This window comes from Scyliorhinus torazame, chromosome 22, assembly GCF_047496885.1.
Source record: "Scyliorhinus torazame isolate Kashiwa2021f chromosome 22, sScyTor2.1, whole genome shotgun sequence".
Classification (NCBI taxonomy): domain Eukaryota; kingdom Metazoa; phylum Chordata; class Chondrichthyes; order Carcharhiniformes; family Scyliorhinidae; genus Scyliorhinus; species Scyliorhinus torazame.
The window spans coordinates 36,902,355-36,916,985 of NC_092728.1; the positions used below are offsets into that span (position 1 = coordinate 36,902,355).

General features: G+C 48.6%; 1 protein-coding gene across 1 annotated transcript; it reads right to left on the reverse strand.

Annotated features, from left to right (window-relative positions):
- Positions 1-9,302: 9,302 nt before the first annotated feature.
- On the reverse strand, positions 9,303-14,179 carry LOC140399009 (tubulin alpha chain-like). The gene is made up of 4 exons (XM_072488057.1): positions 13,951-14,179; positions 13,689-13,837; positions 11,823-12,503; positions 9,303-9,722 (listed from the first exon to the last, which is right to left on the reverse strand). The coding sequence occupies exons 1-4, from the start codon at positions 14,069-14,071 to the stop codon at positions 9,423-9,425; spliced, it is 1,251 nt and encodes a 416-aa protein (XP_072344158.1). The 5' UTR covers positions 14,072-14,179; the 3' UTR covers positions 9,303-9,422.
- Between the last annotated feature and the right edge of the window lie 452 nt (positions 14,180-14,631).

Genomic DNA, 14,631 nt, shown 5'->3' on the forward strand with positions numbered 1-14,631 from the left:
AAGATCAGCCATGATCTCATTGAATGGTGGAGCAGGCTCGAGGGGCCAGATGGCCTACTCCTGCTCCTAGTTCTTATGTTCTTATGTTCTTATGTTCTCCCCCTGTCTGTGTGGGTTTCCTCTGCTGCTCCGGTTTCCTCCCACAGTCCAAAAGTGTGCAGGTTCGGTGGATTGGTCATGCTAAAATTGCCCTTAGTGTCCAAAAAGGTGAGGTGGGGTTACGGGAATAGGGCGGAGGTGTGGGGCTTAAGTGGAGTGCTCCTTCCAAGGGCCGGTTCAGGCTCGATGGGCCGAATGACCTCCTTCTGCACTGTAAATTCTATGTTCTAAACGGCACACCTACTGGATACTGTAAAGGCTATGGACCCTTACAAAACTTTAGAAATGGTGCTGACGACTTGTATTCAAGAACTTTCCACACTAGTAGTCAAGCCGCCCAGTAGAGTTAGGACACTGGAATCTACTGTCAAATATTCGAGTAAATTCTAAACATAAACAAATCATGCCAATGTAACTTGGTTAGTAATCACCCACCACCATAGACGGGATCTTCAGTAAAGTTATAGATCACCAAAGACTGGACAGGTGAAGCATGTCATTAGGAAACCGAATAGAATGTTATCATTTATATCGAAGGGAATTTAATGCAAATGTTATGTTTCATTTATACCCAATCTAATGAGACCCCACTTGTGGATCTGTGTCCCAGTACCGGCCACGTTAGTTAATGAAGGATGTCAATGCGTTGGATGAAGTTCAGGAAAGGCAGTCATGACTAATGTCTGGAAGATGATTTCCGGTGGCGACCATGGGGTGAGCATTCGCGCGATGTGGCTACCACTCCTGGTGGACGTTTTGGACCTTTTCCCCGGCTACCGGCGGAGCTGAGTGATTATATAACGGGCAGGAGAGGTGGAAGAAGAGAGTATCCCATCGGTTTATGGATTTGTGGATCAGAAGTGGTCGAAAAACGCGGGAATAACTGTTCAAAGTTGGTGTGGAGCCTGCGACACATGGGAAGATGGCGGAGGGTTAGGGTCCGAGCTTACCAGCCCAGTGGTCGGCAGAAAAGCTAGTGAGCTTCGGCCACGAGAAGTTTGCCCAGCAGAGGAAGGAGAAATTGGAGGGGCTGGCAAGGGTGGTGGATTCCATAAAGGCCTGGAACGACCGTATGGAAATGAGGTTGGAGGCCCAGAGTCAGGCGATCCGGAACGTGGAGGAGTCAAGCAGCTCGCTTCGATGGCTTCGGGCAGCACGGTAGCATTGTGGATAGCGCAATTGCTTCCAGCTCCAGGGACCCAGGTTCGATTCCGGCTTGGGTCACTGTCTGTGCGGAGTCTGCAAATCCTCCCCGTGTGTGCGTGGGTTTCCTCCGGGTGCTCCAGTTTCCTCCCACAGTCCAAAGATGTGCAGATTAGGTGGATTGGCTGCGATAAATTGCCCTGGGTGTCCAAAATTGCCCTTAGTGTTGGCTGGGGTTACTGGGTTATGGGGATAGGGTGGAGGTGTTGATCTTGGGTAGGGTGCTCTTTCCAAGAGCCGGTGCAGACTCGATGGGCCGAATGGCCTCCTTCTGCACTGTAAATACTATGATAATCTATGATGGCTGTGGAGTTGGAGTTGATTAGAGATCAACAGATCTGCAGGACAAGGCAGAGGACTTGGAGAATAAATCGAGCAGGCAGAACTTGATTGTAGGCCTGCCGGAGGGCAATCAGGGAGCGGACACCGGTGCATATGTTTACTTGGCCCTTGGAAGTGGACCGGAAGCACAGGGCACTTATAAGGAAGCAGCAGAGAAACGAGCTGCCCAGGACGGTGATTGTGCGATTGCACCGGCTCCTGAAGTGGGCCAGGCAGATGAGGTGCTGCACTTGGGAAGGCAGTGAGCTGCGCGTCCATCAGGACCTGGGTGCGGAGCTGTCCAGAAAGAGGGCGAGCTTCAACAAGGTGCAGTCGGCTCCCTTTAAGAAGGGGGTGACGTTCAGCATGTTTTACCTACCACGTCTGGGGCTATCGTATGAAGGCCGGGAACTCTATTTTGCGTCGCCAGAATAGATGATAGAATTTATTAGAGACAATGGACTGCCAGGAGAATGAGGACATTGAACACTGGAGGGGTTGTTCTTATGAACCACTTTTGCACTGTACTTGGGAATGTAGCTCTGTTTTGGGCTTTGGGTCTGTTTGGTTTTGATGGGGGGTGGGGGTTGCTTTTTTCTTTGTGTTTGGTGGGGATTGTAAAGTTTGCATTGGGAGGATGGTTTAACGGGGGAGGGGAATCAATGGGGAAGTAGGATGCTAAGTGCCACGGGCGAGCCTACCAGACCAGCTGGCGGGGCTAGCTCATGGAAGCGCAGTGCGGGGGACGAGCAGGTGGTAAGTGTGTTGATGGGGTTTGGGATCATTATCTTGTTATTGGGTGGGGATGGAGGGAGGGCTGTCGAAGTCTGCTGACAGGCGAAGGACTGGTGAAGGATGACAGGTGAGTGTCGATGACGGTGGGCTCCCGTGGGCGGACCTGAGGAGGTGCGAGACGTGGGCTGGAGGCTGGTCTAGGAAGGGCAATGGTTGATCGGCAGTGGTGCGGAGTGGGGCACTCCCCGACCAGGCTGATCACATGGAATGTCAGAGGGCTGAATGGGCCAGTCAAGAGGGCCTGCGTGTTCGCATACCTGAAAATCTTAATGGCAGACGTGGCAATGAGGACCACGACACCACACAACCCTGCCATGGCAATCTCTGCAAGACGTGCCAGATCATCGACATGGATACCACCATTACACGTGAGAACACCACCCACCAGGTACGCGGTACATACTCGTGCGACTTGGCCAATGTTGTCTACCTCAGGCGCTGCAGGAAAGGATGTCCCGAAGCGTGGTACATTGGCAAGACCATGCAGACGCTGCGACAATGAATGAACGGTCATCGCGCGACAATCACCAGGCAGGAATGTTCCCTTCCAGTCAGGGAACACTTCAGCAGTCAAGGGCATTCAGCCTCTGATCTCTGGGTAAGCGTTCTCCAAGGCGGCCTTCAGGACATGCGACAACGCAAAATCGCCAAGCAGAAATTTATAGCCAAGTTCCACACATATCAGTGCGGCCTCAACCGAGACCTGGGATTCATGTCACATTACATTCATCCCCCACCATCTGGCCTGCGAAATCATACCAACTGTCCTGGCTTGACACAATTCACACCTCTTTCACCTGGGGTTACCCCATCTCTGGATCTGTAAAGATTTAATCACCTGCTAATGCCTGCATTCCAAGCTTTATCTGGCATCTTTGAATTTGTCTATATATATGTTTCTGGAACATACCTCTTCATTCACCTGAGGAAAGAGCAGCGCTCCGAAAGCTAGTGATATCGAAACAAACCTGTTGGACTTTAACCTGGTGTTGTAAGACTTCTTACTGTGCTCACCCCAGTCCAAAACCGGCATCTCCACATCAATGATAGAGGAGAGACACCTGAGAGTGGTGAATCAGAATAGGCTGTGGAAGGGGTGGATAGGGCAAGTATTCCATTCGGGGCTAGATTTCAAAACAAGGGGAGTGTTGATTCCGATGAATATGCAGTTGACATTTGAAGTGGGAAGTATAGTGGCGGACTCGGGGGGGGGGGGGGCAGATACGTTATGGTGAGCGGGAAGTTGAATGGGATGCCGGTGGTGCTGGTGAATATTTATGCACCAAACTGGGATGACGTAGAATTTAAGAGGCGGGTGTTGGGGAAGATTCCTGATCTCGATTTTCGAGTGGGGGGGGGGGGGGATTTTAATATGGTTATGGATCCATGATTGGATCGGTCGAGTGAAAAATTGGGAGGGCATCAGCGGCTGCGAAAGAAAACGGGTTTATGGAACAAATGGGAGGCGTAGATCCGTAGAGGTTTGGGTGGCCAAGAACGAAAGAGTTCTTATTTTTTCCCATGTACACAAAGTGTACTCCCATATTGACTTTTTTGTCATGGATAGGACGTTGTTGGCTGGATTGATGGATATTCAGTACTCTGCGATAGCAGTGTCGGACCACACCCCACACCTGGTGTATTTACCGGTAAGCAAGGGAGCGGGGCAGCGCCTGCACTGGAGATTAGATGCAGGACTATTAGTGGAGCAGGAGGTGCGTGTGCTGGTGAGGGATGTCACTCGGAGATGTTTGGAGATCAACGATATGGGGGAGGTCTCGGCATCTACGTCATGGGAGACATTGAAGGCACTGGTGAGAGGGGAGTTCATCTTGGAAAGGGCACACTAAGAGCAGGTGGAGCGGGTGGAGATGAATAGATTTATGAGGGAGATCCTCCAGGTGGACAGGAGGTATTGGGCGGGGTTGTTGAAAGAGCGGCAGAAACTGCAGATGGATTTTTGGTTGTTACCTATGGGGAAGGCAGCAGGGCAGTTGACAAAGATGAGAGGGACGGAGTATGAATATGGGGAGAAGGCTAGTAGGATGCTAGCACACCAGCGAAGGAAACAGGGGGCGGCAAGGGAGATTAGAAAGTGAAGGATAAAGGGAGGAATACGATCTTGGACCCGGTGGGGGTAAATGAGATGTTTAGGGACTCTTATAGCAGGCTGTACGAGTCGGAACCCTCAGCGGGGTGGAGGGGATGAGGCAATTTTTGGAAGGACTGGAGCGTCCGAAGGTTGAGGAAGATCTGATGGAAGGCCTAGGAGCCCCAACTGGGCTGTTTGAAGTGGTGGAGTCCTGGAGGCTATGCAGTCGGGCAAGGTTCCCGGGCTGCTTGGGTACCCGTTGGAGTTTTATAAAACATTTTCAGGAGTGCTGGGGCCCTTGCTGGTAAGGGCATTTAATGAGGTTGGGAGCGAAGGGTACTCCCCCAATGATGTCACAGGCCTCGATTTCTCTTATCCTGAAGCGGGATAAGCACCCGGAACAATGTGGGTCCCACAGGCCAATCTCCCTTCTAAATGTAGATGCCAAGCTGTTGGCCAAGATCCTGGACCAGGCGGGGTATATTAAAAGGATCCAGTTAATGGGTAACATCAAAAGGCTGCTAAATGTGATTATGAAACCCTCCGAGGGAAGGGGGGTTATGGAGAGGGCCTTTGATCGGGTGGAGTGGGAGGATCTGTGGGAGGTCGTGGGGCAGTTTGGGTTTGGGCATGGTTTTGTGGACTGGGTCTGGCTGCAGTACCAGGCACCGGTGGCGAGCGTGCGGACGAACTGAGTGAGTTCAGATTATTCTAGGCTGCACCAGGGGACGAGGCAGTGATGTCCTCTCTCCCCACTGTTGTTTGCCTTGGTTATAGAGCCTCTGGCAATGGTGCAAAGAGGTTCAAATAACTGCCAGGGGATAGTGTGTGTCTATATGTGTGTGGGAGGGGGGGGGGGGGGGGGTTGGAGCACAGAGTCTCGTTATATGCGGATGACCTACTTTTGTATATTTCTGACCCGCTGGGGATGGATCGGACAGATTATAGTGATCCGAGGAGATTTCGACCGGTTTGCGGGATACAAATTGAATATGGGCAAAAGCGACGTCTTTACGATTCTGGCGAGGGGGCAGGAGAGGAGATTGGGGGGGGGGGCACCATTCAAGGTGGTGGGAGGGAGCTTTCGGTATTTGGGCATCCAGTTGGCACGGGAGTGGGAGCAGCTGCACAAGCTAAATTTAGCTCGGTTAGTGGAGTAGATGAAGGGGGGGGGCGGGGGTTTAGAAGGTGGGATATGCTCCCGTTGCCACTGGCGTGAGGGTGCAGACAGTAAAGATGACAGCTCTCCCGAGGTTTTTGTTTGTATTTCAATGTCTGCATATTTTTATCTCGAAGGCTTTTTTTAAGAGGGTGTACACGAGGATCTCTGATCGTATGGGCCGGTAAGATCCCAGGTAAAGAAGGGGCATCACGGTAGCATAGTGATGAACACAATTGCTTCACAGCTCCAGGTTCGATTCCGGCTTGGGTCACTGTCTGTGCGGAGTCTGCACGTTCTCCTCGTGTGTGTGTGGATTTCCTCCGGATGCTCTGGTTTCCTCCCACAGTCCAAAGATGTGCAGGTTAGGTGGATTCGCTAAGCTACATTGCCCTGAGTGTTCAAAATTGCCCTGACTGTTGGGTGAGGTTACTGGGTTCAGGGGATAGGGTGGAGATGTGGGCTTGGGTAGGGCACTCTTCCAACATCCGGTGCAGACTCGATGGGCCGAATGGCCTCCTTCTGCACTGTGAATTCTATGATAAGGTGCTGCCCGGAGCGGGGTCGAGGAGGTGGAGCGGGGAGAGGGGGGGGCGGCGGGGGGGAGGGGCTCATCCTACCGAATTTCAGGAACTACGGGGCAGTGAACATGGCAATGATCAGGAAATGGGTAGTGGTGGAGGGGTCGTTGTGGCAGCGGGTGGAGGCGGCATCATGCAGGGGCACAAAGTTTAGGGACACTGGTAAGGCACCTCTTCCTTTCTCGCCGGCTAGGTACTCCACAAGCCCGGTGGTAGTGGCGGCTTTGAAGATGGAGGAACAGTGATGTGAGAGTGGAGGGAATGTCTGTATGGCCATCAATATGTGGCAATCACCGGTTTGTGCCGGGGGCCTAGATGGGGGGGGGGGGGGGGGTTAGAGGTGGCAGTGAGCTGGGGTTGAGCGGTTAGGGGACCTGTTTATTGAAAGCAGCTTTCCGTGCCTTCCGAGGAGGTGTTTGGCTGCCAGATGGGAATGGGTTCCGCTACCTGCAGGTGAGGGACTTTGCATGGAGCAGGTCTCAACCTTTCCGCACCTACGCCCCAGGGGATACAGGATAATGTAGTGTCGAAAACAGGAGTGGGGGACGGGAAGGTCTCGGAAATTGATAAAGAGATCATGGAATGGGAGGGAACCCCGATAGGGGAGGTAAAGCGAAAATGGGAGGAAGAGTTGTGAAAGGAGTGAGAGTCAGGGCTGTGGAGCATGCCTTTGGTAGGGTTGATGCGTCCTCGTCGTGTGCCATGCTTAGCCTGATATATTTAGGGCAGCACGGTAGCATTGTGCATTGCACAATTGCTTCACAGCTCCAGGGTCCCAGGTTCGATTCCCGGATTGGGTCACTGTCTGTGCGGAGTCCGCACATCCTCCCCGTGTCTGCGTGGGTTTCCTCCGGATGCTCCGGTTTCCTCCCACAGTCCAAAGATGTGCAGGTTAGGTGGATTGGTCATGATAAATTGCCCTTAATGTCCAAAATTGCCCTTAGTGTTGGGTGGGGTTACTGGGTTATGGGGATAGGGTGGGGGTGTTGACCTTGGGTAGGGTGCTCTTTCCAAGAGCCGGTGCAGACTCGACGGGCCGAATGGCCTCCTTCTGCGCTGTAAATTCTATGATCTATGATCTCTATGACTGTGGAACGTATGAGCAGGCTCTTTAAAGGGGTGGAGGATAGGTGTGGGCAGTGCGCGGGAGGGCCCGCGAATCATGTCCACATGTTTTGGGAATGTCCAAAGCTTAGGGGATTCTGGCAAGGATTTGCCGGTCATGTCCACGGTATTAAAGATACGGGTGGTTCCGAGTCCAGAGGTGGCGCTCTTTGTAGTGTCGGAAGACCCGCGAGTCCAGGGGGCGAGAGAAGCTGATGTTTTGGCCTTTGTCCTCTTGGTAGCCGGAGATGGATCTTATTGGTGTGGAGGGACACGGAACCCCAGAAATCGGGGATATGGGTCAGTAAAATGGCCGGATTTCTCGGGTTTGAGAAGGTCAATTCGCCCTGAGAGGATCGATGCTAGGGTGTGCCCGGAGGTGGCAGACGTTTATTGACATTTGGGGGGAAAATTAAGCTGTCAGCAGATACAAAGGTGTGTGTGTGGAGGAGCAAGGGAAAGAGGAAAGTTGGTTGAGGCGGGAAACAGTTAGTTGGAATTGGAGACTGGGGAACCGTGAAGGTAAGCTAAGATGGCTGGGTATGGTTGGTGGTTGTTAGTTGGGTGTTTGTTATTTACTTTGTTGTTTTTCCTCTTGAAAATTGTTTAAAATTATAAATGCTTTAATAAAATATTTTCCAAATACTAATGCCTGGAATGTCTTAAAACGTAAGTTTGGACAGATCCGACTTCTATAGGCTGGAGTTTGGAAGAGTAAGATGTGATTTGTTTGAAACACAGGGGTCCAGAGATAGCTTATTTGGAGAGGATGCTTCCTCTTGTGGGAGAATATAGGTGTTACTGCCTAAACTCAGGGGACGTTCCTTTGGAACCCTCTTCCCAAATAGTTAAGAAAGCATTATCTTTGAATACTTATAAGGAAAAGGGAGATAGATTACTGGAACTAGGCGGATGCAGTTGAGGTTACTATTAGATCAATCACGATCTCATTGAACAACGGGGTAGGTTCGAAGGGCTAAATGGCCTCTCGTGCCTTGTTCGTATCTCTGTTTGTATGTTCGTAAATGTGTCAGGGAGAAAATTGCAGACCGGCTTGTCTTTTATCAGCTGTAAGGGAAAATGCTGGAATTAATTATACGTTGTATCACAAATGGACACTGGGAGAACATTGATATGATTGGCACTGTCACCGTGGTTTTGTTTGCAGAAAAACCTGCTTCAAGGCCTTGTTGGTGTTTGTTGAGAATTTTTAGCAACAGAATTTTTAAGGGGCACTAAGTGGATGGAGGATTCTTAGTTTCCGAAGGTTTTGATAAAATACCCCACAGGACTGTGGTTCATAAACGTTGGTCAGGAGGGAATTAAGTGGTATGGATTAGGATTGGGCTACATGCACAACACAGAGAGAAGGAATAAACGGATCATTCTGACTCTGCCACACTGTGACTAATTGGGTACTGTAGATTTTAAGAATCTCTGATCACTAAGCAGATTCAGGGCATTACTTGATGTGATTGGTAATTGAGTGCGGAACATCTTGATCAGGTAACATTAACCATCCCAATGTCGTGCCATCATTGGGATGGGTAGGGCCGGCTGAGGGAGTGTTTATGAGGAAGATGGATGGGACGGATTGTCAAGGTCCATGTGTTCAGAGACTACTGTGCCCAGAAGCTGGAAATCTGCAGGAAGTTGTGGAAAAGAACCCTTGGGTCAGGTTATCTCCAAAAGGTAGGGTAGATAAAGCGGGGAGAGAGATAAAGGAAGACAGACCAATTGAGAGAAAGGGAGGAAGAGAGGACGAAGAGTGAGGAACAGGAAGTTGGATTTTGCAATTTGCCTATCGTTTGCTCATTTAATTATAGCATCCGTCCCTGGTGCATTTATCATCTTTTCACTTCAGCTGTTGTTACACCTGGTTTCCACCCACTTTCAATGTCTAACTTTCATATGGAGAAAATCGTTGTATGGTTGTCATATAATTTATTTTATTAGTTATGATTAGTAACATCAACGGAACATTAAGTTAAAGTTTTTAAATTAATAAGTTGATTTTGGAACATGGAAAATTTCGTGAAAGCATTTGAATATTCCAAATAAATAAGTATCATTCTCCCTCCTCCTCCCCCTTTCGGTCCAGATAGGAAGAGTCAACACCCACTTCTTCATAATCCTTCTCGAGTGAGGCCATGTCCTCACGTGCATCCTGGAACTCCCCTTCCTCCAGCCCCTCCCCCACATACCAGTGGACAAAGGCCCGCTTGGCGTACATCTTATCGAATTTGATGTTGAGACGGGTCCAAGCAAAAGCAATGGCGGTGGTGTTGCTCAGCATACAGAGGGCCCGTTGTACCTTTGCCAGATCACCCCCTGGTACCACCGTCGGAGGCTGGTAGTTGATGCCAACCTGTAGGACGAAGGAATTAGGTTATGTAAGAAACAATTACAGCACATTATTTCACGGAAAGATATTTTTATGAAAGAGGAAATGTCTTTCACTGAACAAAACGTCAGCTCTTCAGCTCTTGACCCAGTTACAAAGCCACAGTTACAGACATAATTTAGAATTTGTAAAGACCCTGAACTTAGGAGTTAAACAGTTTATATTTTCGTGCACACTGAGCATGTGGAATATTTGTCCTCATGCAGTTAGTGCTGCTTTGCGGGTGGTTGGGACCCACAGGAATGTCCACAATAAGGATAATCTATTTCTTCTGTGTAGCAGAATTCATTATTTACATACCATTCCTGGTAATCAAATGCATTAAACAAGTATTCACGAAACGCAAGGGCCCAACAGTCAGAATGATTAGCACTAACCCTACTGCACTACCATTAGATGAAATAGAACTGCAATATTATTGTTTAAATGTTACTGATCAATCAATTATTTGACTGTATTATTAACATATTGCTAATAGATTAATACTGAATCAGTATAATCAAATTCGATTAATTGATTAATTATTGTTTTATAATAATGAATCTTCAAGAACAAAGAAAAGAACAAAGAACAAAGAAATGTACAGCACAGGAACAGGCCCTTCGGCCCTCCAAGCCCGCGCCGACCATACTGCCCGACTAAACTACAATCTTCTACACTTCCTGGGTCCGTATCCTTCTATTCCCATCCTATTCATATATTTGTCAAGATGCCCCTTAAATGTCCCTATCGTCCCTGCTTCCACTACCTCCTCCGGTAGCGAGTTCCAGGCACCCACTACCCTCTGCGTAAAAAACTTGCCTCGTACATCTACTCTAAACCTTGCCCCTCTCACCTTAAACCTATAACAATTTTTGCTGTAATGTTTGTAATGCAAAGCTTGCCCACTCTATTGTTGAAAACTGCAATGACAATATGAGTTCTTCGCGCTTTTACCTATCCTATCGCATTTACTATTTTGTGTTATCTTATTGTGATATATCTCACTTGATCTTTCGATTCATCAAAGGGCAGACTGATAGTAATCAACTATTTCCTGATAGATCAGATAGGTTGAAAGGCTATTTTAATGTAAATATTAAGATCCAGTTTTAATACCCATTTTCAAATGAAGATTTCAGCACTCATAACTTCAGGTCATGACAAAACACATAGCTTCAACAGAAACACAAAAGCCTGACACATGCATAAACTAATTAGAGATAAAAACAACATTTTCACTGAACAAGATGAAAAGGCTATTGTTCTGATGAACATATTTTCAAAGTCAGTTTGACATTAAGAAATAAGCTGTACCAGTAATCAAATCAAGGATAAGTAAGCACCATAGCAATGTGAAGGCACCATTGTCCAGAATACGGCTAAAGCAAAGTCAGCAGAAAACTAATAGAAACCAGTCTTGATAAAACCACAGAATCGCATTTCATAATATTCAAATATTCAAACATGAAACATTCAGAACGTATGTTGCACATTAAGGATTGACAGTTAACCATCGAATCAAATGCATTTGATTCTCACCCAAACCAATTACGACGACATAGAGGTGTAGACAGATGGCTTCAGACTGATAAAATTCTCTTTCAACACGATGGTCCGCACGGCCATCTTTATTCCTGGATCATCCTATACTTTGACCTAACTATTCGCTATCTCTAATTTCATATTTTCACTTTTCCACTCTAACTTTTTAAGTAAATGCAAGCTGTTTTGTCGTAAGCAAGAAACCATTTCTGTGTTATTTTGAAAGTTAAATTGTTTGTAAGTTACTTCTCTTTAAGTCCTTTGTTCGCCGGACTTTATTGAGAATAGATTTAAGTGTCTCTCAACTGTAATCAAATAGGGGCAATAAAAGATTCTTATTTGCATCCGAGACGTTTGACTAAAATTTCTACTGAGTTTTAGTGTTGTCAGACTTCACTAGATCCGCATGGTAGATCTCTTCAATCATGAATAGTGTGTGTGTGGGGGGGGGGGGGGGGTATGTTCCATTCCTGTTCTGAATGGAGAGGATTTCCCAGGTTTTCCATATTTCCGTGAGTTGAACACTAAACCCACACTTACCTTGAACCCAGTCGGACACCAATCAACAAACTGGATCGAACGCTTGCTCTTGATGGTTGCGATGGACGCGTTGACATCCTTCGGCACCACGTCTCCTCGGTACAGCATGCAGCACGCCATGTACTTGCCCTGGCGGGGGTCACACTTCACCATCTGGTTGGCAGGTTCAAAGCAAGAGTTGGTGATCTCCGACACCGAGAGTTGCTCGTGGTAAGCTTTCTCGGCCGATATAAGAGGGGCGAAGGTTGCCAGAGGGAAGTGAATGCGGGGATAGGGGACCAGGTTGGTCTGAAACTCAGTTAGGTCCACGTTAAGGGCACCGTCGAACCGGAGTGAGGCCGTGATGGACGACACTACCTGTCCAATAAGTCTGTTGAGGTTGGTGTAAGTTGGTCTCTCAATGTCAAGGTTCCGCCGACAGACATCGTAAATGGCCTCGTTGTCCACCATGAAGGCACAGTCAGAGTGCTCGAGGGTGCAGTGGGTCACCAGCACAGAGTTGTACGGCTCAACCACCGCGGTAGAAATCTGGGGAGCAGGGTAAACGGAAAACTCCAGCTTGGATTTCTTGCCGTAGTCGACAGAGAGTCTCTCCATCAGGAGGGAAGTAAAACCCGACCCCGTGCCACCTCCAAAACTGTGGAAGATGAGGAAACCCTGTAACCCTGTGCAGAGATCAGCCTGTGGGTTAAAAACACACAAAGCACATCAATTATGAAACTCTCTACATCTGTTTGGATATAAAGCCTGGACAGGAGGAATAGTGCTGATCTGTCAGTGTTGGGATGTGACAGTGGGACACTGGGATTGGGAAGTTTGCAGTTGAGATATGGAGCCACATTTGGGGAGGCGATATACAGAACCCAATGTTTTACGGCACGGTGGCACAGTGGTAAGCACTGATTCCTCACAGCTCCAGGGTCCCAGGTTCAATTCCGGTCTCGGGTGAATGTGTGGAGATTTCACTTTCTCCCGGGGTGCTTCTGTTTCCTCCCACTGTCTAAAGATGTGCAGGTGAGGTGGACACGCCATGCTAAATTGCTCCTTCGTGTCCAAGAAGGCTAGGTTGTGTTACTGTATTGCGGGGATCGGGTGGAGGCATGGGCTTAGGTAGGGTGCTCTTTACAAATGTCGGTGCAGACTCGCTGGGCCTAATGTAAATTCTATGAATTCAATGATTAAGGAACAGCAGAATCTCAGTGTCTGTTTTCAGACCCCTCTTAAACTTGGCCTCGTTCGAGAATGAAAGTTAAGACTAGATCGTGCGGTGAACCACAGGGTAGATGATCAGACATGAGAGTTCTCATTACATAATGGAGCGATGGTAGTCTCGTGCTAATGGAACATGAGTAGTTAATCATTCAGCCAGACTCATTAACTGGGGAACCTGTTCCGAATCCCATCATCAAAGCTGGTCGAATCGAACTTCAACTCAGTATCTGGAATTGGGAAGCAGGGGTGCTCAATGGTGACCATGATAACTGTCATCTATTGACATTAATACTCCACCTGGTTCAGTCATGTACGTTATTTAAGTAAATGTACACTTCTCCCCTGCTCGCGGCCTAAATGCCACTCCAGACCCATAGAAATGTGCTTCGCTATTTCCGGTCCACAAGGAATTACCCACATCTGATTGACAGAATGGAATTACAGTAGTGGGAGGGGGGCGGTGAATATGGAAACGGGAAGGGGCCACTGCGGCGGCATTGAGACGCATCAGCGGGGAAACATCAGTGAGTCTTCAATCCACGATTTCTGTGGCAGTGAGTAGCACAGGCTGATGGAGTCATTGCCAACTCCTTTCTCAGGGAATGTCAGCAGGAACACGAGACAGGAATGCAGAACACCAAAGCGAGAACTTACCACCTTCCGGACACGATCCAGGACCAGATCCACAATCTCCTTGCCCACGGAGCAATGGCCCCGGGCGTAGTTATTCGCCGCATCCTCCTTACCGGTGATGAGCTGCTCGGGGTGAAAAAGCTGTCGGTACGTGCCGGTCCGGACCTCATCTGGGGACAGGGAGCAGAGATGTTGGCAAAAGCGACACAGAGACTGAAGGAAATATTGCACAGTGTTTAGTGAAACTCTGACTGTTCAACCCATCAACAATCTCTCCTCTTACCAATCACGGTGGGCTCCAGGTCTATGAACACGGCTCGGGGAACATGTTTCCCCGCCCCTGTCTCACTGAAGAAGGTGTTGAAGGAATCGTCACCACCTCCGATGGTCTTGTCACTGGGCATCTGCCCATCCGGTTGGATGCCATGCTCCAGACAATACAGCTCCCAGCAAGCGTTTCCGATCTGCACACCCGCCTGACCAATGTGGATTGAGAGACACTCACGCTGAAGAGAGGAGAAAGCTGATTATTTACACAGGAATGAGGATCAGACATGTAATATTCAGAATGGTGATGGATGGCGAATTCCCCAATTCTGCTAATCTGTTGACCCATCTCTTCCCCATTGGGTCTGGTGCTGGCGATTACCCAAAGGCCAACAGAAATTCCGGATTTCACAGATTATCAATTCTGCCAAAATCTCCAAATCCATTTTGGCGGTTGGGATTAATGAACGCCGCAGCCCTTTCGTTTTGACCTGCCCCAACTCAAACAGCAATAACTAAAACCTCCCTCAATCAGGCCCCCAACTCAATTTATCCCCGCAATCAAACAGCCCAAGAGACTCCCAATCAGAGTCCCCTCGATGAATACGACACCAACCCCCTCCGTCTATCCCGCTAAATACGACCTCCCTCAATCAGATCCCACTTACAGGCCGGCCTAACTAAATCAACTCCCATC

Excerpts from the sequence above, each read along its gene's own strand:
- LOC140399009 (XM_072488057.1), bottom strand. The coding sequence starts at position 14,071 with ATGCCCAGTGACAAGACCATCGGAGGTGGTGACGATTCCTTCAACACC. Across the intron at positions 13,838-13,950 it reads CCTGGAGCCCACCGTGATTG|ATGAGGTCCGGACCGGCACG; the intron begins GTAAGAGGAGAG and ends CCCTGTCCCCAG. Across the intron at positions 9,723-11,822 it reads GGTGTCCGACTGGGTTCAAG|GTTGGCATCAACTACCAGCC; the intron begins GTAAGTGTGGGT and ends TTCGTCCTACAG.